The 26,319-nt window shown below is 62.9% G+C and overlaps 1 protein-coding gene across 1 annotated transcript in view; it reads right to left on the bottom strand.

The window, feature by feature from the left end:
• Positions 1–26,319, bottom strand: part of AJAP1 (adherens junctions associated protein 1) — an 84,587-nt gene that overhangs the window by 35,136 nt on the left and 23,132 nt on the right. The window contains exon 2 of the mRNA XM_090271446.1: positions 8,049–8,854. Within this exon, the coding sequence (XP_090127572.1) occupies positions 8,049–8,854 (806 nt within the window). The remainder of the gene's footprint in view (positions 1–8,048; positions 8,855–26,319) is intronic.

Genomic DNA, 26,319 nt, shown 5'->3' with positions numbered 1-26,319 from the left:
ACTTTGTTGTCCCCCAAAAGATGCTGAGGTCCTAACCCCCGCCCCCATACCTATGAAGGGGATCTTTTAGAAAGTGTCTTTATGGAGGTAATCAAGTTAAAATGGGGTCCTGCGGAGGACCCTAATCCAATATGACCGCTGTCCTTATCAAAAGGGGGCCTTGCACACACAGAGCGGCACCCAGCGGGGAGGCGACCACCCGCAGGCACGGAGAGAGGCCAGGCAGAGAGGCCCGCCCTGCAGCCCTCCCGGCGCGTCTGGACCTTGGCTTCCAGCCCCAGTGCCAGGACCATAAACGTTGGCCGCGTGAGCCGCGCGGTCTACGGCGACTTGGGGAAACTAAAGGAGGCCCCAGGGGACAGAGACCGCCCCCTGCTCCTCGTCCTGCGTGGGACTGGTATTTGACTCCAGCCGACAGGGCGCAGGGGTGCACCAGTGCTGGCTGGAACGCGGCACGCAGGTCAGTGGACAGGGCAGGCAGGGCACCGTGGCCTCCAAACCCAGGGGCCCAAACCACGGCTCTCCGGGAGGCACCTGAGCTCCGAGTGTGTGGGCGAGGGCTTTCCTGCCCTGGGGGCCAGCCCCTCGCCCTGCAGCTGGGCCCCCGAGCGCCGGGCTTGGTGCAGCAACACACGGGGACGGCCACGCTGACCTGCCCCCCCGCCACGGGTGAAGGGAGGACGTGTTGGCACCTTGGCCAGAAGCCGGGCCACTTATTCATTCGCTGGAGCTGCTATTTACGGTCAGGAAGTCGAGTTGGCCAAGTTTATTAATTAATGACCCATCTCCTGGTGTCGATGGATAATTCATTTCACCGGTTTTTCCCCGGACGCAGAAGAACAATGAGCTCGGTGCTGGCCAGGCTGGGAGGGAGGGAGCGGGGGCAGCGCCCTCGGGGTCCGCAGGCCCCGTGAGCAGCAAGAGCCAATGGGAAGGCAGATGGGGGGGGGCGGTCTGTAGCGGGGCTGGGGCTGCCGGACACCCCTGAGGTCCCACGTGTCTAGGGCCACAGGCCCGGCGTGGCAGGGTCCCACAGGGAGCCGGGGATGAAGCGCCCACCAGGACAGGGGTCTTGGCCCTGAGCAAAAGACAAAAATTCAACAAGGAGATGAGGCCTGGTCATCTGCAGCCCAAGGCGGGCGTTTCCAGGGCTGTCCAGACCTGGGAGGCAGGGGCCGCCTGGGCCCCTCCGTCCCCCATGGCCACCACGCAGCCACTCAGTCCGACAGTCCTCGGGACTCCCTGCACATCGGTCCCCTGTTCTCTCCACCCGTCCAGCCACCGTCCCGGGCTCTCTGACCAGGTGTGCCTCCGTCCCAGGTCCGTCCAGCCTGTGCGTCACGCTGGTTTGTGCTCACTTGGGATGACCTGCCTCTGCTCCAGCGCAGAAGCTTCCCGAAGGTGGGCGGGTTCTCCATGACACTCCCAAGTGATGCCCACGGTTGCCTCGGGACAAGCTTTGGAGCAGGTGGAGGAAGGGGGTGAGCGGGGAACCCCCTGCCTCCCCTCGCCCCAGTCCTGGCCCTGTCCCCATGCTGCCCACCCCGCAGAGGTTCGGCCGGGGCAGCGTGGCGGAGCCCGTCTGTTCTCCATTGAGAAGCAGCCATCGTGGCTGAGCTGGAAGCTTCACCTTTCCTGACAAGGGCCTGCTGCCCCGGCGGGTCCTCGACCGCCTGCTGTGACACCAAGGCAGCCGGGCTGCTGCTGGCCTTGCTCCGCCAGCCCGTGGCCTCCTGAGCCTCTGTAAACGGGCGCCGGCCTCATCGCCACGGCGTGCGGGCCGCCGCTGATCAGAGGCTCCAGGTCCCGCTGAGACGGGCGGCGGACAACGGACCCGGACTCGGACGCAGCGTCTGGGGTCCGCACGCCCGGAGCGTCTGCTCGTAAGGCTGGTTCTACCTCGTCGCAGAGGATGCGGGAGAGAACACAGTCACACGGTCCCGACCCCTGCTGGCCCGTCGCCCCGGCGCCGCCGCAGGTGAGGTGTGTCCACGCTGCCCGGCACGCCGCAAGCTCCGCTCTCCACCGGGGCCAGCAGTCCAGCCTCAGAATGACCTTTCAAGGTGGAAAACACGACCCCGGTCTGCAGGCAAAGGAGCCGGGGCCCCGGGGGCGGCCTCAAGGGGCAGCGTGGCTGGGCCTGGCCCGGGTCTGGGTCAAGGCAGGCGCTTTCCTCGCAGACGTCAGCTCCAGGCCCACGTGTCCTATCCCTGCGTCACCACAGTGGGGAGATTCGGAGCCCCGCTGCTGGAAGAAACTTCTGGAAAGGGAAACGCACTCCTCTGTAACTGCTGATCAGTGGCATCCGGTAACAGACTTGAAGGCGGAGATCCACTGAACCACATCGAAGGCAAAGCCTGGAGGCCCGTCTGACCATATGGCAGCCGAGTCACGCGTCTGCCATGATCTTGGCCGAGTCTCCGGGACGGGACGGGGACCGCCGGGTGGCGCTGGAGCCCCGCGTGGAATCCCCCAGCTGCACAGGTGAGGCTGGTGCTGCTTCTCTACCAGGTGTGTTCGCCTGGGCTGGTGGGCGAGGGGCTTGCCCTGCTCAGGGAACGGGCCACTTCTCCCCCCAAATGGCAGCTCCGGGGTCCCGTCTGCAGCTGCCGGCCCCACGTGCCCCCAGGTCTCGGGTCCCTTCTCACTCAGCCTCTGTCCCAAAGGCTGGGAGACTGAGTCTGGGGAGGTGGTCTGACAGCTCCCTCTCCCTCCTGGCATCAGGGCTTTCAGAGCTCCGGCCTCCGCCCCCACTCCCGTCCTGTCCTCTGTCCCTCTGGGCCCCTGAACACCCACGCCCTCCTCAGGCCTTGGCCACGTCCACTCTTCAAGAAAACCTGGCTGCCCTTCCTGCTGGGCTGGCTGCCCCCCTCGGATCCATGTTTCCAGAATAACAATGACACACTTCCCTAAGTGGTGGCTTTGTGACATTTCTCTCCAGGCCTTCGCTGCCATCTTCTCCTTGTGTAAGTGTGTGTCCTTCCCTGTCTCACTTCCCTGAACAGATTCCTCATGCAGCGGTGCAGGATTTAACGTCAGCGAAGTAGAGCTGATGATTCGCTGCACAAGGGATTCGGGAGCCAGGAGTCCTCAAACCAGCCCTCCTCACAGAGTCAAACACAAATTCTAGAAACGGCGGTCTAGTATCTGATCTCAGCGCTTGGAGTCATTCCCCTGGGAGGAGATGAAAGCCATAAATTCAACACGCCGCACGTCCTAAGTGAAGTTCGGGGTGTGGGGCAGACACTCTGCAGAGGGGTGTCTCCTGCAACCCCTGCCATCCCCCTGGGAGGGGACCCATTTCCAGGTAGCTGGAGTGTCATTCCATGCCTCTTCCTGCGGCTCTGGAGGGCCTGGGGGAGCACAGGGACCCAGGACCAGGATTGTCGAGCCAGGCAGCTCCCCGGTAGAAAGCACCTTAGGATAAGCACCAGGGATCTGTCGGAATTAAAGAACCTCCAGGTCCCTAACTGCTCTTAGATGAGAATGAGGCCCTGGGGGAACTAAGAAGCTTAAGAAGCACTAAATGCAATAAGTCGGAGCGGCAGCCGGGGAAGGGAAATGAAAGGGAGCCAGGACGGAGCCATCAGCAGAAGGGCCCGGCTGCTTTAATGAGTCGGAGCTCATTTACCCCCTTGCTGTGAATGCAGCTTTGCTCAGCAGAAGCAGAGGGGCGCTCCGGGAGGCCAGATGGGGCCAGAGGGCCGTGGGCTGACCCGGACCACACCTGTACTAAGACAAGTCCCCTTCGAAACCACGGCCGGCAGGAGGTGCCATGCAGTGTCCACTTGGAAAGTCCCGGCGAAGACCCTGGGGACCTGCCTCATGACTGACGGCGGTCAGGCTGTTCTGCAGAATTCCGCCTGCTCATCTATGCGTGGATACTTCCATCCTAATTAAGCCGCTTTAAACTTTGGAAGTTCATGAGTCATTTGCTTCAAATATCTTTAAATCGGGGATGGATTCCCTTCCCCGGTAGCAAACACCCACCAAGTTAATTAAAAGGGGCTCAGCATTGGAACCGCCGCCTTGGCTTGAAACAGAAGGGAGCGTCTCTCCCTCCCAACCTCCCTCCCCGGTGCCTGAAAAAGTGTTTCGTCATCATGAGGCTGGCTCCAGACGTTGTTCCATTGTCCAGGTCAGGTGACCACCGGGGCGAGAGAAGATGACACCAGCTGGGCCCTTGTGCTCACAAAGGAAGCCAACTCAAGGACACTGAGGGCCTCCTGGTGACAAGGACAAAGCAACTTGGAAATCATCCTTGGAAACGCATGAGTGAATCCCAGTGTAAAAATTGCCGGGCAAGACGGAGCTCACATCTGAGCCACAGCAGCCTCACGCTGCTCCGCGTCACAAGTACGTGACGGGCCCTTCACGGAGCCAACCCTGAATGACGACAGAGACCTGCAGGGCTTTGTGGGCCCCGCTGCGTGTGCGCTTCCTACGGCGGTTAGCAGGGACAGCTGCGCTAAGTGCCGGATGTGTCTGAGCAGGTGGGGGAGTCTCGGGGCCCAGGTGCCAGCAGGCGGGCCCAGGACACGAGGGCCGGGGAGGCTTTCCTGAGTACTCTCTGTACGCCCGACACCCACGGCCCGGGAGACCCCGCAGTGCGCAGAGGCAGGGACGGAAACCAGCCGGCTTGAATTTCCCACAGCTCCCTTCATGAGTTTTAAGATTAAAGCCCTGGAAATGACTTTCTAGTTTCCTCCCAGGAGACTTTGTGATTCCAGATTCAGAACGTGACCAATGTCACCACTATGGCCACCACCATCATCTCCATTACCATCCTAACCATCATCATCATCACCATCATCACCACCATCATCACCATCATCACCATCACCAGCATCACCATCACCACCATCATCTTCATCATCATCATCACCAGCATTGCCATCACCACTACCAGCACCACCGTTATCCCCACTATCGTGTTGACAGCAGCAAACATGTGCTAAGCAGCTGTGACCGGTCCAGCACCGAGCACCAGACACGAACGCCTCGCTCAGCCTGCACAGCATCCTGAGATGGCTGACGCTGTGATACCCACAGAGGCGCAGAGATGACAATGAGGGGCCCGGGTTTGCACAGCTAATGCGAGGGGATGCCGGGGATGTGAAGGCAGGCGGTGGCACTTTAAGCCCTACGCTGAAACCCGGAGAGAGTCCCGGTCACTTCACGGGCAGGGGGAGTCAGCACGGGGGACCCTTGGACAAGTCCAGCCGGAGTTCCACGTGACGCTAGCTCTTGGGGGATTGCAGAGGGCCCCAAATTGCCAGCCCCTGCCCTCTCTATGCCCACCGACGCCTGTGCTATGGACACATGGGGAAACGAGACATGCCCCCCCGAACACTTCTCTGCAGAGGCAACGATGAAATGTCCGGCTCCCAAACTCTGGTTCCAAAGAGGACTCTTTGGAAGCAGAACTGACTTCACAAATTCGTCATTTAAATAATCACCATCCTGGTTTGGAACACAGTGGAAGGGGACCTTTTCCTCCCCCTCCCATCACTTCCTGAAACCTGAATTCCAGGCTTTGGGGTGCTTCTGGCAGTGGGGGAGCACAGACGGGGGTGCTGCGTGACAAGACTCCCTTGCCCCCGGCAGCGCATTTGCCCTTGACACTGGCAACTCTCCTCTCTGAGACCCTCGTGCTGAGTGTAAGAACAACGGGCAGGCATGGAGGGTTCTTAGGGGCCAGGCCCATCTTATGTTCCATTTGTTCACGGACTCCTCACAGGGACCATTTAGGAGAGGTGCTTATTTAATTTCGCCAATGAAGAAAGTGAAGCCAAGAGAGCCGAGCACTTTCCCAGGGTCACACGGCTGCAGGCAGGGGAGCCCCGAGTTACAGGTGCTGTGAACCACACAGGCCCAGCTGCGGGGTCCCCAAGCCTCCCCTGCCCCCGCCACCGTAAATTCTGCCCGAGAGGTGTGAACAGCAGTCACGCGCCTCAGAGAGGGGCCCAGGTCTGCACCTGAGGACTGCCAAGGCCGTGGGGATCCCCGGAACGCCCGCTTGGGCTCTCAGTGCCTTGGGCGCTTGTGTCCCTCAGAGCAGACAGCCGGCCTTCGGGGGCTGCCGGGGTGGAGGACCCTTGTCAGCATTTCCTGTCTTCCCTGCCCTTGGCCTAGAAGCCGGCTGTTCCCTCTCAGCATCCAGCGTCATTTCCCAGAATTAACATTTCCCTACATTAGAACACACATATTTCCCCCCTTTAAATATACTGTGCTACACACATTAATCTAGCACCAGATTATATTGTGAAGAACCATAAATCTTTTCCAAGACGAGCATCTGTCACGTTGGATTAGAGACATCACTGTATTGCGAATTACTCTGCGAAGCCTTATGATCTGTCCCCGGCGTTTGCCCTCAGTAATAACAAGTGTAAGTGGCAATAACTGGGGACTTGGTTTCTCACCCACATCTGCAGAGCAGTGACGCATGCAGAGGAGAGGACGGCAACTGGGTGCAGCCCCCGAGCTCATTATCGTGACGGCTTAGGAGTTTACTGAGGTGACAACAAAGCTTTGTAAACTGCTCTCAGGCCCCTGGCACCGAGATGATGAATTGCAGGCTCCATGGCCCCAGATTCCAGAAGGAGGCTCCGTGGGGGTCAGCCTGTGCTCGGCGCTGCAGACCTGCGCTGCTCCCGCGGTGCACCCACGCTCCCGGCCCCGGCCCCGGCCTGTCATGGAGCCAGGGTTCACGGCCATTGATATGCTGCTCTCCAGGGAAGAGGACTGCGGAGGGAAACCACACTTCTCTTGTCCTAGTGAAGGGAGAAAGTAGGCCACGGGACAAAGCCACCCACGCCACGGAAACCTGTCCAACCGTCGGCCACGGCCTGCCTGCCAGCCAGGATGTCGAGACTAGGCCAGGGTCAAGTGCAGAGGGAACTGGGGCATGTGTGCCACACACAGTCCCTGAGGAGCCAGCCTCTCCTCCTCCCCTGGGGCTCTGAAGAGGACCACCCGGGGCCGCAGCGCCCAGGCCCTAGAAGGACAGAAGCCAGCGGGGTTGGGGGAGGCTGCCCGGTGCCCCAGCCCTCGGCGCTCACACCCAGGAAACTGAGTCCACCCCTCATCCTAAATTAGCAAGCGCCGCGGCTTCCCCAGATGTGCCCGCACAGACAAACTCGAACGTCAGCCCGTTCAGAGACGAAGGAAGCGGAGGCAGGGTAGGACGCAGAGGTCCCTGCTCTGTGCGCTCCTCAGCCACTCCTGACGTGGGGTACAGGCAGGCGCTATGGTGAAGGCAGGCTTTGGCCTGGGGGTGGCTAAGGTCCCCTCCTCTGGAAGCCGGGGGAGGACGCGGGGCAGGAGGGGAGCAGACACAAAACCACGCTGCAGGAGATGCTTCAAAGCCAGGGCTGGCCGCGGCCCACAGCACCCGGAGGAACCGGGGCCACGTGCGCTGGCCTCCCTCCTCCAAGCTGCCCCGAGGAAACGGCACTCCCACCCCTGAGCCCCGCCGTGAAGCCCCCACAAACACGCCAGGAGGCGCTTCCCTCTCTCTGGCCTCCGTCTCCCCCCCCGTCTGCAGGGATTGCTGACTCTGGCCCTGCCGGCAGTCGCCATCCGCAGAGACACGCCCCGGACGGCACCTGAAGACGCCGCACGCTCCTGACTCCTTCAGCTGCGCCCGCCCCTGCCCCCGAGCTGGCCCAGGACACGGAGCGCCACCGTTCTGGAAGACGCAGCTCTGTGTCCAGCAGCGCTCAGCAGCCCCCACACGGCACGGTGGGCACAGCGCCCACCTCTAGGCCTTTGCCACCCGCCGGCCGCAGCGGCCCGGCTCCTCCTGGACCACAGCCCACACCGGCCAGGACGCACGCGTGTGCGAGCTGCCCGACCCACGGCGCCCGCCTCTGCCGGAGGTCCTGCGCTCAACTCCCGGCCCCTTGCCAGCTTTAGGTCCTGCGGCAGGGAAACCAGGGCCACCAGGACGCATCGCCCGGGGATAGCTCGGCATCCCTTCTGAGCCAGGCCCCCAGGAGATGCCGCACCCCAGACGAAGCCCAAGCAGAAAAGAGGGGGCGTACCTGAGGTCTCCCCCAGAATCCGCGGGGGCTTGATGTCTTTGCCACTGTCTTTGCCGGGACGGGTGGAAGGCTCCGTCGTGCTAACACCAACCGGGGTCCCATGCCCGGGGGCCAGGGGCGTGGTGACCCCCTTAGTCTGCAGCGTCACAGAGGTGCCCACGGTGGCCGTGGTGGTGGCGGTGGCGGTGGCCACGGTTGTCTTCCGTGTCTGGAAGCTGGAGACCGTGGTGGGGCCGTGGCGAAAGGTGCTGGCCTCCAGGAACTCTTCCTCCCCCGTGGGCCCCCACGCGATGAACTCGGTCTCCGTGGTGGGTCTGCTGCCTCGGAAGTCGAAGCCGTTGAAACCGGCCACCTGCAGCTGCCTCTTCCCCCTCCTCAGGAGGGCCTGCTGGTCCGTGCTGGGCCCGCCGCCCACCACGGGGGACGAGGCGGCAGGGGCCGTGCCCAAGGAAGGGCTGGACTTGGCAGCAGCTGGGGGCTTGGCGAGCCCCCCTTTGGGCACCAGGGCGGCCACCTGGTCCCGGGGTCTGTGCGCCCGCTTGGCACGGGGACTCTGCATCTGCCCGTGACTGCGCTCCACGCGGGCCGGGCGGGGACCCCACACGGGCGCCGGGATCCGGGCCGGCTGTCCACTCTTAAAACTCCACAGGCGGGGCGGGCGGGGGGCGGGCCGAGGCAGCAGCCGGAACTCGGGGCCGGGGCCCAGGGCCTCGCAGGCGGGCAGGTCGACGGCGAGCTGAAACATGGCTATCAGAATCCAAGCGCGGCTTCCCAGGGAGCGGCCCGGCCAGTGGATGGACATGGAACTGCGTGGGAGAGAGAGCGGAAGGTCAGCATGCGGCCCTGGGGGAGCCTCTCCCCCCGCCCCCGGCCCCCACGGCAAGGACTGCTCTTCTCAGTGATGAGCCTAATCCTGACTTCAAAAGGGGAACCGAAACCCTTCATTAGTTTGCTTCAAAGGCCCGTCCCGCGTGATCTATTCATCAGCTTTTAAGAGGAGAGTCCCGACCGACCGCACATGTTCCTGAGCTGGGCACGTCTCATCTCTCCCAGGAGCCGGCGGCGCGCAGGACGCCGATAACCGCCGTCCACTGCGTGGGTGCAAACCGTGTCCCCAGCCCCCCAGCGGCCTGCCCACATGCCGACCTCCGAGATCACCCTCCGCCAAAAACACCCAGAATAGAACAGAGGCAGCAAGGACGTGGGGAGAGGGCCGGGTAGGCCATCGGGGCCAACAGGTTCCTCTAGGTCGTGGCGGTCAGCGGTCACCCACCCCAGGCCGGTGACCCTCAGCCTGCAGCTGCCTCTGCTGAGGTCTGAAGGGATAGGTGTCCCCTCTCAGGGCAGATGGGCCCGCCGACCTTCACACGGGGCTCAGGGACCTGCCACCGCCCTGTGCTGTGTGCTTTGCAAGCCCCCACCTCCGCCTCCTTGCAGCTCAGTCGAATACGTTCGTGTTTGAGTAGCTGTGACCTCAAATGTCTTCCCGGGGAAGGCTTCTCAGTTTGGGCCTCCTCGCGATTTCACTCTGCTGGGGGTCCGCGGAGGGTGACGGGTGCCTGCTCTGCCAGGCGCACCTTCTGCTGGCCTTTGCCTTCCTGCGGGCGGCCTGGGGACCCGCCGACCCGCCCCTCAGCGCCGGGGTGCTGGAGAAAGGCGGGGGGCGGGCCACCTTGCACAGGGACGTGAGCTTCCAGGCACGCTCACGGAGTGTCACGTGAGTTCCAGAGCTCAGGGACAGCCACGCGGAAGGGAGTGGGGACCCGGCCCACGCGCCTCCCCCACCCGCTTAGATAACTGAGACTGGTTCCAGGCGCCATTCAAAGTCAGCGCTCGTCAGCAGTGACACCTTGGAGGAGTGACAGGGACCCAGGACTTTGGGGACTGAGGCGGGTGGGGGTGGGCGAGGGTGCCCCACGTGGGAGGCGCAGCCGGAAGAGGCGCCCCGCGCCGGCCTGAGCAGCGGCCTGGAGCTGCTTCCCCTAAGGCTGGGGCGGGGGTGCGCACGGGAGTGTGTCTCGGGGCGGCGCGTCGGTGTGAGTGTGCGAGGCCGTGCAGACGCGTGTCAGCGCGCGGACTGAGTGAGCACGTGTGCCCGCGTGTCGGTGCGGTGATGGAGACGGCGTGGGTCTGGGAGGGCGTCAGGGAGTGTGTGGGTGGGTGTCGGTATAAGAATGTGTGTGTGTGTAGCCGTGTGTGTTGGCATGAGGGTGCGTGTGTGTGTGGCCGTGTGTGTTGGCATGAGGGTGCGTGTGTGTTGGCCATGTTTGTTGGTATGAGAGTGAATGTATGTGTGTCGGTGTAGCCGTGTGTGTTGGTATGAATGTGTGCATGTGTGAGTGGCCGTGTGTGCTGGTATGAGAGCGTGCGTGCGTATGTGAGCGTGGCCCTGCATGTGTCCCCTCCTCATGCCACACTGACCCCTCGGCTGACCCGTCCTCCGCACGTCTCCGGACGTTCAAAGGGGGACACTGTATTCATGAGCGCCAATTGCCACAGAGGACCGACCCCCAATAAAGAAGCCCCAGTGCCCTGGGTGTGGGCACTTGCCGACGCACACACCCAGGGCAGCTCCGTGGGGCCGCGGGGGACCCCTGGCTCTCCCGGCGCCCGCGCATCTGGACCAAGTGTGGTCCCTGGGGGAGTGAGTTGCTGCTTCAGGCGGGCCCAGGCCTCAGCCGTCCTCCCCGGGAACCACCGGGGGCAGCGAGGCCCAGCCGGGCGGGCTGAGTAAGAGCAGCCACCGCAAACCTGCGACCGTCTGTGCTCGGGGACACGTCGCCCCAGGGAAGGAAGCGGCAGCACCGGAGCCTGTGCCCGCCCGCCCGCCCACCCTGCACAACTTCACACACAGGATATTTCTGCCCATTTTCAGCAATCACGAGCTGTCATTGGTTGCCATAGAAACCCCCTTGTTTCCACGCCGCCCGGCCGGTATGCAGAAAGCCGATCCATGGCCAGGGCTGGCGAGCTGGGCTTGTTTCCCTCCTCGGGCCCCGGGTCGTCCTTGTAAAAGTTGGTGGGCTTGTTCAGGCAGGGCGAGGAAGAGGGGCAGGCGAGCAAGTCGGGACAGAGGCTGCACCCCACCCCCAGCAGCCAGGCCACCAGGCCGGGAAGGGGCAGAGGGAGCCCCTCCCCTGGGAGGTCGGGGTCGGTGCTGTGACCTGCAGGGCCAGCACTGCAGGGGGTGTCGAGGCCCCAAACCCTCTGCTCTGTGTTGGAGATCTGGACCTTCCTGGTCCTGAGACTCAGGCAGGGGACTTCCAGGGCTGGGGCTGCCTCGTGGCACTGGGCATTCGACCGCACCTGCCAGGACCACATGCTTGGCAGGGACAAGTGACCTCTGCCCTCAGAACTCCGGCAAGGCCCCCAGGCAGGCTCCTCCCTCTGAGCCCGCTCAGCGCAGGGCTGGGAGGCCGCAGGTCCACGTGATGACGAGAGGGCGACTCGTGGCCTGGCACCCAGGAAGGCTCCCGGGGGCAGCCAGCCAGCCCGAGAGAGGGCAGAGGACCTGGCAGCCCCGGGGGCGCCCTGCAGTGCGACAGCACCGCTGCCACTAACCGTCAGAGGCGGGCCACGGTGCAGAGACAGCGCCAGCCCCCCACACCCTGGGCACCCACAGACCCCTTGAGAACACGCCCCCCTGCACACCCAGAGGACGGCCGCAGGTTCCAGCGCGGGCCCTTCCACACGGCAGGGGCGGCGGGGACACGCGTACTCTCGCGCGTGGCAGGTGGGGCACACAGTGTCAGCTGCAACCAAAGGCGGCCGGCAGCTCCTCAGAGGCTCAGCGACCAGTCGGCCCAACAACGCCACGCCTGGGTCCCGACACACACCCACACAGCAGCGCGTCTCCCAGAGCTCACAGTACACGCCGCCTCACAGGAGCAAGGGGAGAGAACCCAGCACCCATCAGCTGCTGAGCGGCTAGAGAGGGGGTCCGTCCCGCCCGTGGCACACCTGGGAAACAGAAGGCGAGGGGACCGGGGCCGGTCACAGAGGCCACGTGCCCTGTGAATCCACATACACGGGAAGTCCAGGGTCAGTAACAGGCAGTGGGTTAGAGGTTGCCAGGGACGGGGCGGGGGTGGGAACCAGGGGTGTCTTTAGGGGTCATAGGTTGTTCTGGAATGAATAGTGGGGATCGCTGCACAACCTGAGAACACAGAAAACCACTGGCTGGTACACGTTTAAGAAGCGAACTTCGGGGTAAGTTACGTCTCAAGACGTGGACGCTTGCGAAGGTCGCGAGGAGGACGACTCAGGGGTGTGGGAAGGACGCCAGGCCCATGCCGGGCCTCCGAGCGGCGGTGCTTTGCGACGGCCACGCAGCTGGGACTGCAGATGCACCTCCGCGCGACCTGCTCCCGGCAGCCCAGGGCCCCCCGCCCCCCAGAAGAAGGACGAGCCTGTGTGGCCCCCACTCAGAGGGGTCCCAGCCCCAGCGCCCCCACCGACTGCTTCCAAGTGGAGACCTGCGGCCCCGTCTCACCTCCCTTTCTCATGTGCAGCTTCTGCCAGCTCTCCCTTCAAACTTTTGCTGAAATCTCATTTTTCCCCCAACAACAGTTTAATAAGATTCAGTGAACTGGGATTCAGTTCGCTACCTGCTATATCTTTTCTTCACAAAAACATCACTGTCAATGAGGGGCGAGACCTCCAGCCAAGATGGAGGCCCAGGCAGACACGCTGCGTCTCCCGCCACAGCTAAGAAGGAACACAACTACCTCAACACTAGAGACAACCAGAAGTTCCAGAAAACCGAGCTGCATGGAAGTCCAGCAAACAAAGAAATAAAGAAGAAACACTCACCCAGGCAGGTGGGAGGGGCGGTGAGGACACAGTGTGGTGGTGGCGGTGGGCTGCCCGTAAATACAGTCACATGTTTTAAAAAGTCAGGAGGGACACCTGGGGAGCACTCCCAGCTCCTCACCAGACCGCACAGCTCACGGTCCCAGCGCCGGGGAAAATCAAGCCTCATTGCTTCTGACTGTGCAGACCCGTGGGGGTTGGGGCGGAGGCAGAAACTGCAGGTCTCTCAGCAGAGTCCGCTTGTTTAAAGGGCCCCCACTGTCCTAGAATGTCTGCAGACCCACCCACTCTGGGAACGACGGCCAGGGCAGCAGCTAGAGGGGTGACAGTCCCATACAAAGTGGGAGAGGTGCCTGGAAATGGGGTGAGTGCTGGGCGGGTGGTATTGTTCCCTCTCAGACCCTCCCCCACATACAGCGCCACAGCGTGGTGAAATAGGTTGCCCTGCACTGATGAATCCCTAAGGCTCCGCCCCTTACAATGTAACAGGTGTGACAGCTCTGCCTAAGACTCAGAGGCAAACACACACAGAAGCCTGTCAAGATGAGGAGACAGAAAAGTGTGGCCCAAAAGGGGGAACGGATCAAGGCCCCAGTGGGAGAACTAAGCGACGAGGAGAAGCAGTAGGGGCGGGGGGGGGGGGTGGCCCAGGGGCTAAGGGACGGCTGCCTGCCTTCCAGTCTTGGCGCCGTGTGAGCTCGGGCCATCCATGCAACCTCCCTGTGACTCTCTGTCCCCACCTGCCAAGAGGGGTGAACACAGGTACCCTCGCCACGGGGTGTCATGGGGCTTCAGGCGCAGCCCCTCGTAGTGCTCACAAGCATCCCTGTGCCCCTCCGTGTCCCTCGTGGCCCTCGATGACGCGGCCGAGGGGCTGTCTCCTCCCCCGGGAGCGCGGAGCCCCGTGCGGCACGCGGGTGCTGCTCCCCGGGCCTCTCAGGTGCTGGGAGGAAACTAAGGAGAGTGACGCGCTGGCGTTGGCATCTGGTTGCCTGGGCAACAGGCCCGAGAACACATTTCGGAGGAGTGCGGTGCTGACAAGTGGCGGGTGGGCAGCCCCATGGGCGGGCATGTTCTCCCCCTCGGGGTGGGGCTCCGGCCAAGATCCTGCGTGTCTGGCGGCCAGGTCTCTGTGCTCCCTGCGGCCATTCTGCAGCGGGACAGCGGGCAGGTACCCAGGACCCGGTGACATGCCCTCAGCCGAGCTACTGTCCCTGCTACGTCAGGTCGGTACCCCGTCTGGGCCGTGCCTGAGATGTCACCGCAGCTGCCCTGCCAGGTACCCCAGGCCACACCTCCCTGCCTCTTCTGCCCATGGGGACAAAAGTCTGAGACGGGCCCCCAGCACATGCCGGCCCACCCTGGGGGCATGCCCTGTCTCTTCTCCACGTCCCTCTGGGACAAAGAGCAGACCTGCCATCCGGTGACCTCCTCCGACCAGACTCAGCCCGGTGCAGAGACACTGAGAGGGGCTGGGACGGCAGCGTTGACCCTGCAGCCCCGCGGAGATCTCAGCCCGGGCCTCGCATGAGACTCGCCCGGCGGGGGAGAGGGTGGTGACAGGGGCCCAGGCACCGGCCCCACTGCAGAGCCACTACCTGGCACGGCGGGGCACCAGGCCCGGTGGCAGGAACTATTTCAGAAGCTCCCGCAGGGCTGAGAGCCAAGGAGCAGCGCCGGTTGCTCACGGAAGCCTGGTTTAATCTGACTCAACGTCCACTATTAAGCAGAGATGGAGGATGGGGAGCGGAGGGGCGCCGGCAGAGCACAGCACACGTCCCCCGGGCACCACTGTGGCGGCTCCTTGCGGGCCTCGGCCGCGCTCCGCCGGGGCTGCTGGGCCAGGGAAGATGCTCACAAGGAACTGCTTGTGCCATCACTGGAGTCGCCCAGAGCCGCTGCGGAGACGCTGGTGTGTGGGCAAGCGGGCTGGAGAGAATCAGGCACGTGCGCGCTGCCCACACGGGGGGGAGCGCCGAGCACGGCCCCGCGCGGGCAGAGCGCCAGGCACGCGGCCCCGTGTTTCCCACGCGCTGTCCCATGCTGTTCGCACGGCCACCCTCCGAGAGGAGCGGCTGTTACTCTCCTCGCGCAGAAGAAAGAGAAGCACAAAAATAGTAGCTGTGCTTTTCCTCTGGAAAAAGGTCTCTCAAAAGTACAACCGAGCCGGCGAGGCTGGCGGGGGCGTCTCGCAGCCACAGGCGGGGGCCGGCTCCGGGCGGCAGCGCTCCGCCAGGTTCCGGGTAGGCACACTGTCCCGCCGCCTCTCCGACGCTGAGAAACTCGGGACCCTCCGAGGGCAGGTTCTCAGCACCTCGGACCCCGGCCCTCCCCGGTCAGATATAGCTCCTCGTGGACTGTCTCGTCCCTGAAAAGCAGACTCAGAAGAATGAATGTCACTGGCTTCCAAAGTCCCCATATCTTCACAGGAAACGTCTATCTTGGTGTCGTTGCTACTGTTGCATCAGTGTTTAGGAAGCTGGGTCCGCGTGCCAGGCAGTTGAGAGCCCACCAAGAAGGACAGAGAGAGAGTGGGGCCCGCCTCTCGGGGTGACAAGCAGGGCTCCGTGGGCGCTAGGACCTGCAGTGACGGCAAGGAGGGACAGGCGTGGAGGCGAAGGGCCAGGCACCCAGAACCCCGGGGCTACGCCTCAGGAAAAGCTGGGGGGACGTGTTCCTTCCCAGGGGCGACTTCGCAGCGGGTCTCAGTGTGGCTGAGGCATCGTGGGTCCTCCCTCATCAGAAGGTAAACAGAGGCAGGCAAGTCAGCAGCTGAAGAGCTCAGAGTGCGCATGACAAAGGAGGAGAAGTGGCCGGAGGCCATGGTGGAGACTCCGGTGAGGGGCCAGGAGCATCAGCAGATGAAGGACCTCAGGCCGTGATCTTGAGGGTCCTTCTGAGCCTACAATGGGCAGATCTCAGGTAGCACAAGGTGGGGGGCCCCGCCAAACAGTCAGGACCCAGCCACCTCGGGGCACTTGGGGAACCCGGAGGTCCTCAAGCAGCCTCCCCACTCCCTGCCCAAAGCATGTCACTGTCCTCAGTCCTTTGCACGTGAGTGTAACCGAGGCTGGGATGGCAGGGGGCCTTCGCAGGGGGCCCAGTGATTCACTTGGTGGCCCACACGGGGAGCAGGGAGGGCAGGGCCGGCGGAGGCTCCTCTGGGGCCCCCTGAACATCCCCACATGCACAGAGAGGGAAAAAGAAAACGGTAAGTCAGGGACAAGCTGGGACTGCCCGCGGTCCACGAAATCATCCTCACAAACCCTACAGGGTCGGTCAAGCTGTGTCATCTCCAGGGACAGGAAGGTCCCGTGTTCCCAACAGCAGAGAACGGGCAGGAAGACAGGCTCTGTGGCCTCACCAAGCCCTCCCCCACCCGTGCCCAGCCCCCACCCGTAGAGGAAGCGAACCAGATGCACGGCCCAGGGGGTTGGGGGCAGGCCCCGGAGACGCTGCCCAGGGAGGGGCTCGCCCCAGCATCCCAGCGGCCACTGGTCCGTCCTGGGGTGAGTGCTCACTGCGCCAGCTCCCCAGGCAGCCCCACTCTCCAGTTACCAACAGGGCCTTGGGCGCCTCTCACACGCACACTTGCCCGAGGTCACCAGCTGGTGGGCAGCATGTGAGGGCCAGGCACCTCCCCAGGGAATGTGGGCGCAGTGAGGTGGGGCGAGTCTCCAGCCGGCTCTGCGGCGGCACAGGGGCCGAGGGCTTTCTGCCTGGTGCCGACATTTCCCCTCTGACCAGCCTCTGTCTGCACTCCCGCGGCAGCGGGGAACTCACTACCACCACCGGGTGCTGAGCGAGCCCGGGGCAGTGGCTCGTTAGCTAAGGCTCCGGTGAGAGACACATGGCTTCCTGTGGCTCCTCCAGTCGGGGGGGCTCGGGACCAGCGTACCTCCTGTGCACCGCCACCTCCCACACACAGGCTCACAGGGACACACACAGACACAGACGTGCACGGGCACACATGCGCACACAGACACACAGACATGCATGGGAACACTTGGACACACAGAGACATGCAGGGCTTACATGGCCTCACATAGACATGCACGGGCACACATGCACACGCAGCTATGCACAGGCACACGTGCACACAGAGACACTCAAGGAAATAGATGCACATGCGCATGCATATGCACACAAGGCACACATAGACACAGGCATGCACAGGCACACATGGGCACAGAGACGTGCATGGGCACACGCAGACATGCACAGACATGCACAGGGACATGCAAGGGAACATGCATGTGCAGGTGCAGACATGCAAGACACACAGATGCATGGATGCACAGGTACACGTGGACACACAAACATGTGTGGGCACACATGGGCACAGAAACATGCACGGGCACACACAGAATGCACAGACATGCACAGGCCCACATGCACAAGGGCACTAACATGCACTAGCACACATGCATGCACACACATAGGCACACACTAACACACACATATACATGCTTGTGCACACCTTTCACACGCTTGCATGTTTGCACACTCATGTGCACACACAGCTTCCCAGCCATTCCTTTCTGCTTCTCCCAACCTCTCCTCTGGCAGCACAGGGCGAAGCCCCGCCCCCCGGGCCCCTCCATCAGCCACAGGACCTCTCACCTGAGTCTCCGCGTGGTGTCCAGAGCTGGGCCACCCACACGGCGTAGCACAAAGCTGACTTAGCGGCACTGGCATGGGGACAAAAACTAGTTGGGGAACCTCCTTCCCAAAGGACCCAGTGGAGCCAGGCCAGGCAGGGACTTCCCAGGGCTGGAGCCTGAGCTCTTCCCAGCAAGATCTGGGGGTCCTGACCATGTCTGGGCAGGCAGGGGTCACAGGCTCCTGGACGCAGTGTTTGGGGTGCGTGGCAGCACCTCCAGAAAGCCCCAGTGCGGCTGCGACCTGGGGAGGGAGAACCCTTTGTTTTCTGGGAAACCCAAGCCCCCAGACATCAGGCTCTAGGCAGGCCAGGGGCAAGGAGGCCCCCACCTCCACCACCCCCCAAACACTGGCGTCCCGCTGGGTGGGTTCTGCGCACAGGTCCCTGAGCAGTGCTGGGTATCACCGAGACGGGCTGGGTTGTAGACGTGCTTTCATGCCTTAAGAGAGGGATCCTCTGGGGACTTCCCACCTCCTGTCCCCCACAAACAACCTTCCCAACCAAGCCCCAGAGGTCAGGCCTCGCTGTCACCAGGCCTGACAGCTCTGCAGGACCCCGGACATACTCGCTGCGAAAATAAGGGAGCAAGTCAATAGTTAGGTCACTTGACTTCTCTAAGCCTCAGTTTCCTCCCTCTGTCAGAGAGAGGATGCGGCGGGTCTGTGGGGGACACCAGCTCTGGGACAGTCATACCGCCACCACTGGGGGGGATGCTGATCATCATGGGCTCTGATGCGTTAGGACCATTGCTGCCCCCACCGGCGGAGGACACTGAAGCCCCGCGTGGGGGAGCCCAGGCTGCCCGGCCTAGGAGGACTGTGAGGGGGCACGTGTCCCCAGCTTTAGGGCAGAGCGTCACCTGGAAACAGAGGAGCAGCTCCAGGGAGGAGCATCTGAGGCCCGCATGGGGGATCCTTTCCAACAATTGTCCCACTGCCCTCTACCTCCTCCCCCACCCCCACGTGGGGAATGACACTTATGCACCTCTGCTGACGTGACCTGGCAACTCCTGCTCCCTCCCTCTGAGTCTCTGGATGCCCAGCACAGTGTGGTCACTCTCACTTGAGGAAGGAAGAGCCACTGCAGCTATTGGGACTTGGGGCTCCTATTCCCACCTTCACCACCTCCAGGAAGCCCTCCATGACTACCTGTCCCCATCTTCCTCTCTCCCGTATAGAGTTTCCTCTGAAGCTCAGAATCCACCTCCACCAGCTCCCACCTCTGACAGCCTGTGACCACTGGCTGGCACCCTGCCCCCGTCATTAGGCAGGAGTCTTCGAATCCTGCCAGCAACACAGGTTTCCTGGGAAGTTTTTTCCATGGAAAATGGGGGAGAAACCCAGCCCACTGACCTCCAGGGCCGGGGTAGGGGAGGGATGGTGCACAGAAAACTGAACCGAAGCTTGGTGGGCACTTACGAACCTTAATCTTTCTTTAATATTAATTATGCTTTAATACTAATGTTAACTTTGCATCTTGATTTTTATTTTTATCCAGTTATTCCACAACCACTAGCAGCTACAGTGAGGGGGGCTGGAGATCAAGCAGTGAGGAGACAGTGCCCCCACCTTCTCCACTCCAGCCCCCCACTCAGGGCCTGGCTCGAACATGCACTCCACCGTCACTGACGGAGCTGGAGGGCCACCTCGGGAAGCGGGAGCTCCTGGTTCTGGACACAATCAGGACCACACTCACATGAGCCTCCGGTGCAGGGAGGGCTGGCTGTCACTCACAGGCAGGTGGGACAGCCCAATGGCTCTAGGTTATCATCACCTGGTCTGGAGAAGCCCTGTGGAGAGGGGACACGCCCCCAGCAGGAGGTCGGCTTTGCCTTTGGTCTTTGTCCCTCCTGCCACCATGACTTAGAATGACAAGAGGCAGAGGAGGGTGGCGTGAGACCAGGTCTGACTCCGCGCTGTGCGGGCACAGGGGCTCTGCAGTCCGCAGGGAGAACGTGGCCGGCTCAGGGAGGCCAGGGCAGTGAGCCCACCAGGCCCTCGGGTCCTGCCTCCTTTCCGCCCCTGAACCCGTCCACGGGCCCGCGCACCTGCATTCCTGTCTGTGAAAAAGAGATGCGCCCACTGTCTCTGACGGTTCACACCCGGCTGTGCTTGGAAGCAAGTGGATGAGCCGGAGAGGCCTGCACACTGCCTCAGCCCAGGATTCTGCCCAGGAGGGCGATGAATCCGAGTGTCACAGTGTCTAAGGAGCACAGGGGTCCTTGGATCAGGAGCTCCCCTCCCTCTCCACCCAGGGGCCCCCCACCGTGAGCCAGGCAGGCCCCTGAGCCCCCTTGGCTCCTGCTCCCTGGAACCCCCACCCCAGTTAAGCTGCTGGCTAAGGAAGCAGAGGCTCAGATCACAAAGGTGGTCGGTAGCTCCCTCGCCTACCCAGGCTCCTCCTTCCCGTCTGCTCCTTGACCTCAAACCTGCGAGATGGGCTGAGCCCAGGGCAAATGAACAGAGAGCGCTTTCTGCAGAGGAAAATTATCAGCTAGTTAGCAGCTCCCCCCACCCCCCAAACAGCTGGGATGCACTCCGCCCACACACAGGCAGAGCAGCCGGCCTGACTGCTGAACCCTGGGGCTTTTGCTCAGCAAGAACCGAAATCTGCTGGGGGAGCCCTGGCGCCTGCTCTTCCTGGCCTGCTGTGGGCTGCCCCCCTGGTCCTGCCCCACCCCGCCCAGCTCCTCTTCCTCTTCCTCCTGGCCCCGCTGCCACACGGCCCTCCAGCTCCTGTGGCTGGAGCCCTTTGACCCTTCCCCCCCACACCTGTCCAGGCTCCGGCCCGGGCTCCCGCGTACCCACTCCGGCGGGGGCACACCGGCAGCGAGCGGTCTCAGACAGCTACGGAGCGGACGACAGCAGGGTCACCAACAACCGCACCGTGGTCGGGTGCGGCTCCCGGGACTGTCCAAGCTCCAAGGCCAGAGTGGGAACCGGCGTCCCCAAGAGGAGCCAAGACGGCGGGCACCCAGCGCAGGAAGCTGCGTTCCCCACGCCCGAGAGGGCACGTCCCGCACCTCTCTGCCCTCCGAGGTCTGCGATGCCTCGTCAAGGTCACAGAAGGCCCTCTGAGAGAGGATGGACGGCCAGCATCACCTGGGATCTGACGAAGGAGGAAAACTCGGGCCCCACCCCTGACCCGATGACTCAGAGACAGCGGGTCCAGGAACCTGCACTTTCACAAGCCCTCCAAGGGCAAGGGCAGTGAATCCGAGCTCTGCAGGCAGGGGGGCGAGCGGGGGGCTGGCTGGCCTTCACCAGACAGAGCTACAGACAGGCGCCACTGTGCTGCATTTACCAGCTTAACCCTCCCTCGCCCCCCAGGTACACTGTCATTCTGCAGACAGTAAGAATGAGGCTCAGAGAGGGTGAATGAAGCACCCAAGGTCACACAGCAAGTGAGAGCCCAGGCTGAACCCCAGCCACCTGACTCTTACCACTGGTTCAGAGCTGGGACTCTGGCAGGTGGTGCCGTTGAAGCCTGCATACTGCCGGCCGGGCTCCGAGGGGCATAGGGACCCCTGGGGGCCTGGGCGTCACAGGGGCTCCACAGATGCAGCCTTCCTCCTCACCAGCTCCTCACCATCAACAACCTCATAATCATCACGCCCACGTGCAAAGCCCCGTGAAGGCTTGGCAGGGCCCTGCATGCCGCAGGCCTGAGGCACAGGGACGCCCCCGGCAGTCCTAGGTTTGAGGTCACACAAACCCAGCCTGACTCTTCGCAGGTGCCACGGAGCCACCCAACAGAGAGCTCAGAGGGGCCTCGGAAACCCGGGCCATTGGGACGCAGCTGGTTCTGATGGGCTGACGTGGCCTCAGGGATGGGCAGTGGAGAAGGGGTGACCCGGATGGAGGCTCGGGTGCAGGGGGCCTGGCTGGGTTTGCAGGAAGGAGCCACATGGAGGAAGGGAGCAGCTAGACAGGTGGCCTGACTGGACTGGGGGTAGATGGAGCGCCCCAGCGCACAGAGAAGCCACCTTAGCGACGCCAGCCATGCAGGGCTGACGGTCACCACTCACAGAGCACTGCGACCCGGGGCTGCCGGCACACCCGCACTGCGTGGGCCCCACGGCGCTCAGCGTGCGCACATTTAGCATCCCCGACGCTGGGAGAGTGGATGTGTTGCTGAGCGCTGGCATCTCAGCGCCAACGGACTACAGTGTCACCGATGGGCCCCGGCCCCGGTCCCTCCTGGCTGTGTGGCCTTGGGAACAGGCGTGCCCTCTCTGAGCCTCCGCTGCCTCCTCTGTGAAATGGGAAGCAGCGTGGGTTTGCTGAGGATGCGCCGCGGCGCTGTGTCCAATGTGCAGAGCAGCGCCTGAACCTAGTGGCCGAGGGCAGCTGTCACCCAGCTGCAGTCTCCCCCTCTGTTTGCAGACGGGGAAACTGAGGCAGGGAACCTGACTCACCCGCCCCAGGTCACAGGGCTGCCCGGCAGTCCCCACTCGGGGCTTTAGGAGCCTGAACCTGAGACCTTCTTACACGAGGCCTGCATCTCCTCTGTGGGAGCCGCAAATCAGGACCCCCCCATTCAGACTCTCTGCCCCAACACGGGGCTCAGGGCTTTGTCGGAACAGGAGGGAGAGCTCTTCTGCCCCAGCCTCTGCCCTCGCGGGACAGACGAAGCTGGCCCTGCGTCAGGCCCAACCCCCAGACCCTGAGCAGCGGCCACTTCCCTGCGCCCTGGCCCCTCGTGGGTCTCCCCGACTCCCGCCGCAGGGCAGGGTGCGGCAGGCGGCCTGGCCCGTGGCTGGCAGACGGGGACGCTGACAGCGAGGCCCAGGGGACAGGCCTCTCCGTGGCAGTCTGTGGCGGCTCTGCACACGGTCGGTGCGGGTGGCAGCGCGCGCTCCCAGAGGGCCTCGTCACACAGTGCGGGCATTTAGCGGGCGGCGGGCAAACAGTGGGGCGCTTCATCAGCCCGTCCAAAGCAACACTTGCTGTTTGTCCAGTGCAGACAAAGGGATTCTGTGTGCGTCTGGCTGTTTAATAGAGAAACTGCACCTGTCTCTTTGATTTATTTATCTCTTCCCTTCGGGGTCTTACGCCAATAACGGGCACTAGAAAACGCACCATTTGAAACAGAACTTGCTCAGAAGTTTATCTTTGCGATATTTCCAAATCCACCCCGATTCTGAAGTCAGAGACCTATTATTTAGTTCATGTACCGCACAGGTTACAAGACACTAAACGGAGATCCCGCAGAGAAATGGCCCATTTCTCCTCCCTTTCAGCCCGAAGCCCGTGTAAAAACCCCTCCGGAAAGATGCTGGTGCTGCAGTCCCCGCTCCTCCGTGGCGACGTGGCTTTGACCTTCACGTCCCTCCTGTGCTGGGGACCGCTTTCTGTGTCTCCACAGAAAAACTCCCGCGCGCCCGGGGCCTGCAGCTGCCTCCTCCCGGCATGCGCACCAGACTCCGCGGTGGCTGTGCAAGGCGGCAAACGGCAGCCGTGGCCTGGACGGGGGCCAGGGACGGGCCAGCGAGACGGAGCTCCGAGCGCCTGTGATCCGTTCATTCACAAGCGACTACTGAGGGGAGTGGCATGGGGACTGGGGGGGGGACAAAGGCCGCTGACCCACGACCTAGCCCTTCCCAGCCTCCGACTCCCAGAGGAGGATACAGTGGGGTGAAGAGTGTCCCCCCAAATTCATGTCCAGAGTGCGACCATATTGGAAATAGTGTCTCTGTTGGTGGGAGCAGGGCGTGGGGGTCGGAGTCCTTGACCTCCGGGAGCCCGCCACACTGGGACGTGCACACAGACGGCAAGGGGGGCCCCCTCCTCCGCAACATCCTGCCACCTGTCACTCAGCGGGCGGACGCACCGCCTCTGGTGGGACGCTCACTGACCACAGGTGGCTCAGGTCATCACTGCGCACGTCCACCTGAAGCTCAACCCAGCCACCCAGCGCCTCCTGCCCGAGGCTCCGCGCACGTGTCTGTGAGCCGGCTGTCACGCCTCGGTCCCCTCCTGCCTCTCCCGAGGCCGCTCCCCCCTGGGTGATGCAGAGCTCCATCGCGTCTGTACCCCCGGTCCTGCTCACCCCGGGCCTGTGCCAGGAGCTGGGGCCCAGCAGCACTGGTCCCCATGAAAGCAGCCAGAGGGTCAGCAAGGCCACGTGCCTTCCATGCAAAGAGGGGTGGGACGGAGTCTCAGGGGGACCCCTCGAGACAGGACGGCCAGGGACACTCCCGGGAACAGAGACTGTGGGGTGAGAAAACATGAGCCAAGGTAACGGCCGGGCACTGGGGCGCTTGGGGCAGTGGTTCTTGCTTCTGGAATGTTCTCTCCGTGGCTCCTGGCGGGCCCGGTGGGGGTGGCCATCTCTGCCAGGGAACAGAAGGAACGTTGTGGCATGGGTCAGGATCTCCACAGCCACTTTGACCTTGTCCTGGGGTCTTCTGCAAGCTCAGCAGGGCTCCTGCCCTGTGCACGAGGAGCCGGGCGTGGGCCAGGGTCCCACGGGCCAGTCTCAGGAAGCCAGGAGGACTTCCAAGTGCCAGTGCGAGCCTCTGTTTCTGCCCGTGGGGGGCATCTTCTTCTCCTGACGCCCTTCCACCCCGGGCTTGGGGAATGCCGGAGCCTCCGCCCACACCCAATGGACAGCGGCTTCTCCGAGTCATTACGGTCCTTTCTTTCTTTTTTTTTTTTTTTTTACTCCAGAGCCACTGCCTTTGTGGCTCCTGCTCTTCGCAAATTCAGTGACACCACGCCTCTTGGCCTCTAGAGGCCGAAACCTTCAGGTCACCCATTTCTGTTGCCTGCCCACTTTGGTGCCAGGTCAACCCCAAAGCCTGAAGGACAGGTGGGTAGGGGGCCCAACGATCCTCAGTCCCATCTGCTCTGGCCCCCAGATGCGTGTCTGGAGTGTCACGGGCTGGAATTCCCAAGGACCCGCCTTCCTTCCCTGGGGCCTGCGCATCATCTGGAAGCTGACTGGACAGTGTCCCTCAGACAGCGCTGGCTTCACGGTCTCTGAGAAGGGGTGGCACAGACGTTGGGGACCCGGGGCACAGGCGCGAAGGGCAGGCTCTAAACTGGCCAGCTGGACTGGAACTTCCCCGAAGACGATGCAACCAGACGCCTCTCTGAAGCCAGCGGCCCCTTTTAGAATTCTTTGCCAAAGTTTGGATTTGTCGTAAATAAACTCCATGTTCACTCCCGTCACACAAATTGTCTTTTTTGGGAACTGGTTAAAAAAAAAAGAGAGAAGGAACGAAAACGAGCAATGGCACAGAAGATGAGGAAGTCGGAGGAGCGTGACTAATACGCAGGCTCCGAAATTGAAATGAGGAAGCCAGTGCATGGGGCCCGGAGCTCAGCGCCAATGAGGACCTTCCGAAACACGCCGCGTGCCACGAGGCGGAGGAGCAGCAAGTGACCGACAGAACCGGCTGTCCCCGCACAAGGACACGGAGTCCAGCGCAGGCGTCTGAGTCCCCGCAGGAAACGCGGTGGCTTTGACCTGGCTGCTGGCAGCCGCTTCCCCGTGTGCCCCCGGGTGTCCCGCCGACGGATGGAGAAGCTGCTGTCCCCCTTCCACTGCTCCTCTGCCCAGCACGCCTTCAGGGCACACTCAGTGGCTTCGGCTGCACCACAGGGACAGCGTGTGAGAGCCCCAGGCCCTGGTGCCAAGCATGCTGGGTCGTAAGGGATTGAACCTGCAACAGCGGTCTGGCCTTTGCCCTTGGCTCCTGGGAAGTGTCTCCAGGACCCGGGAATGTCCTGCATGACAAGCGTGTCTGTGGTTCCCTAGGGGTCTTGGCCACCAAACAGCGTAATTGAAGGAGGGGGCTGTGGGTCATGAGCTTGACCTCCCGTGGGGCTGGAGGCTGAGGTCAGCCACGTGAGCAGCCCGCCAGGTCCCACGGTGCCAAACACTGTTGCTGAGAGAGAAAGGTGTCCTGCCCCCAGGGGGGAGGGCGGCTGAGGTCTGTGCCGGCTGCCCCCTCCCCGCCCCCACCCCGCATGCCGCTTTCTTGGCTGATTTTCATCTGCATCCGTTCATGTGACGGCCCTTAACTCTGAGTACAAGGGCTTTTCTGAGCACTGTGAGCCCTTCTAGCAAAGTATCGACCCCCAAGGGGGTCCTGGGCCTCCAAATGCTGCAGCTGGTCTCAGAAGTGGGAGTGGCCCTGGGGACCCCCAAATGCTGCGGTGTCAGGAGTGAGGGTGGGCCTGGGGACAGCGCCCTCCAGATTCCCATAAGCATGCTCTCATTGCTGGCCCTTGGGGGGCACAGGAGGGATGTGGGTCCTGCCTCCTCCCTCTAGGCCTGATGCTCTGACCCCGGGCCTCATGGTGAAGGGACAGCGTTCTCTGGCCTGCAGGAGGACGCTGGAGACGGTGGCCAAGACCCCTCCACGGCCGCGTGGCAATGTGAGTCACGCCCCGAGAGGGATCGCGTTTGAAAACGCTGAATGCAGAGAAGGAAGCACAGAAGCAGACACGGAGACAGAAATAGGCCCATGCAGACGGAATGAGGCCTCTGTACACACAGAGCTTTCTGCCAGAGACCCCAAAACACGGAGGTGGGGCAGCAGAGCGGGGAGCAGCCTTCCTCTGTCACCCTGCCCCCTCCCCCCCGCTGGCGATCAGAGCAGGAGCCCGGAAAGCTGTCACTGAACCGATGGCCTGAGACCAGCGGCCGAGAGCCCCGCCCCCAGAGGCCAGGCCCCGCCCCCCGGCCAGGAAGCCCCACCCACACGTGGCTGACTTCAGTCCCGGCCCCTGAGCCAGAGCAGGGCTCAGCACACGTTCTGGAAAGGCCCAGAGAGCAGTGCTTTAG

This window comes from Furipterus horrens, unplaced genomic scaffold, assembly GCF_987537825.1.
Source record: "Furipterus horrens unplaced genomic scaffold, mFurHor1.1.pri manual_scaffold_3, whole genome shotgun sequence".
NCBI classification, from domain to species: domain Eukaryota; kingdom Metazoa; phylum Chordata; class Mammalia; order Chiroptera; family Furipteridae; genus Furipterus; species Furipterus horrens.
Note: the sequence above shows the minus strand (reverse complement) of the source record. Positions and strands in the feature narration are given on the sequence as shown.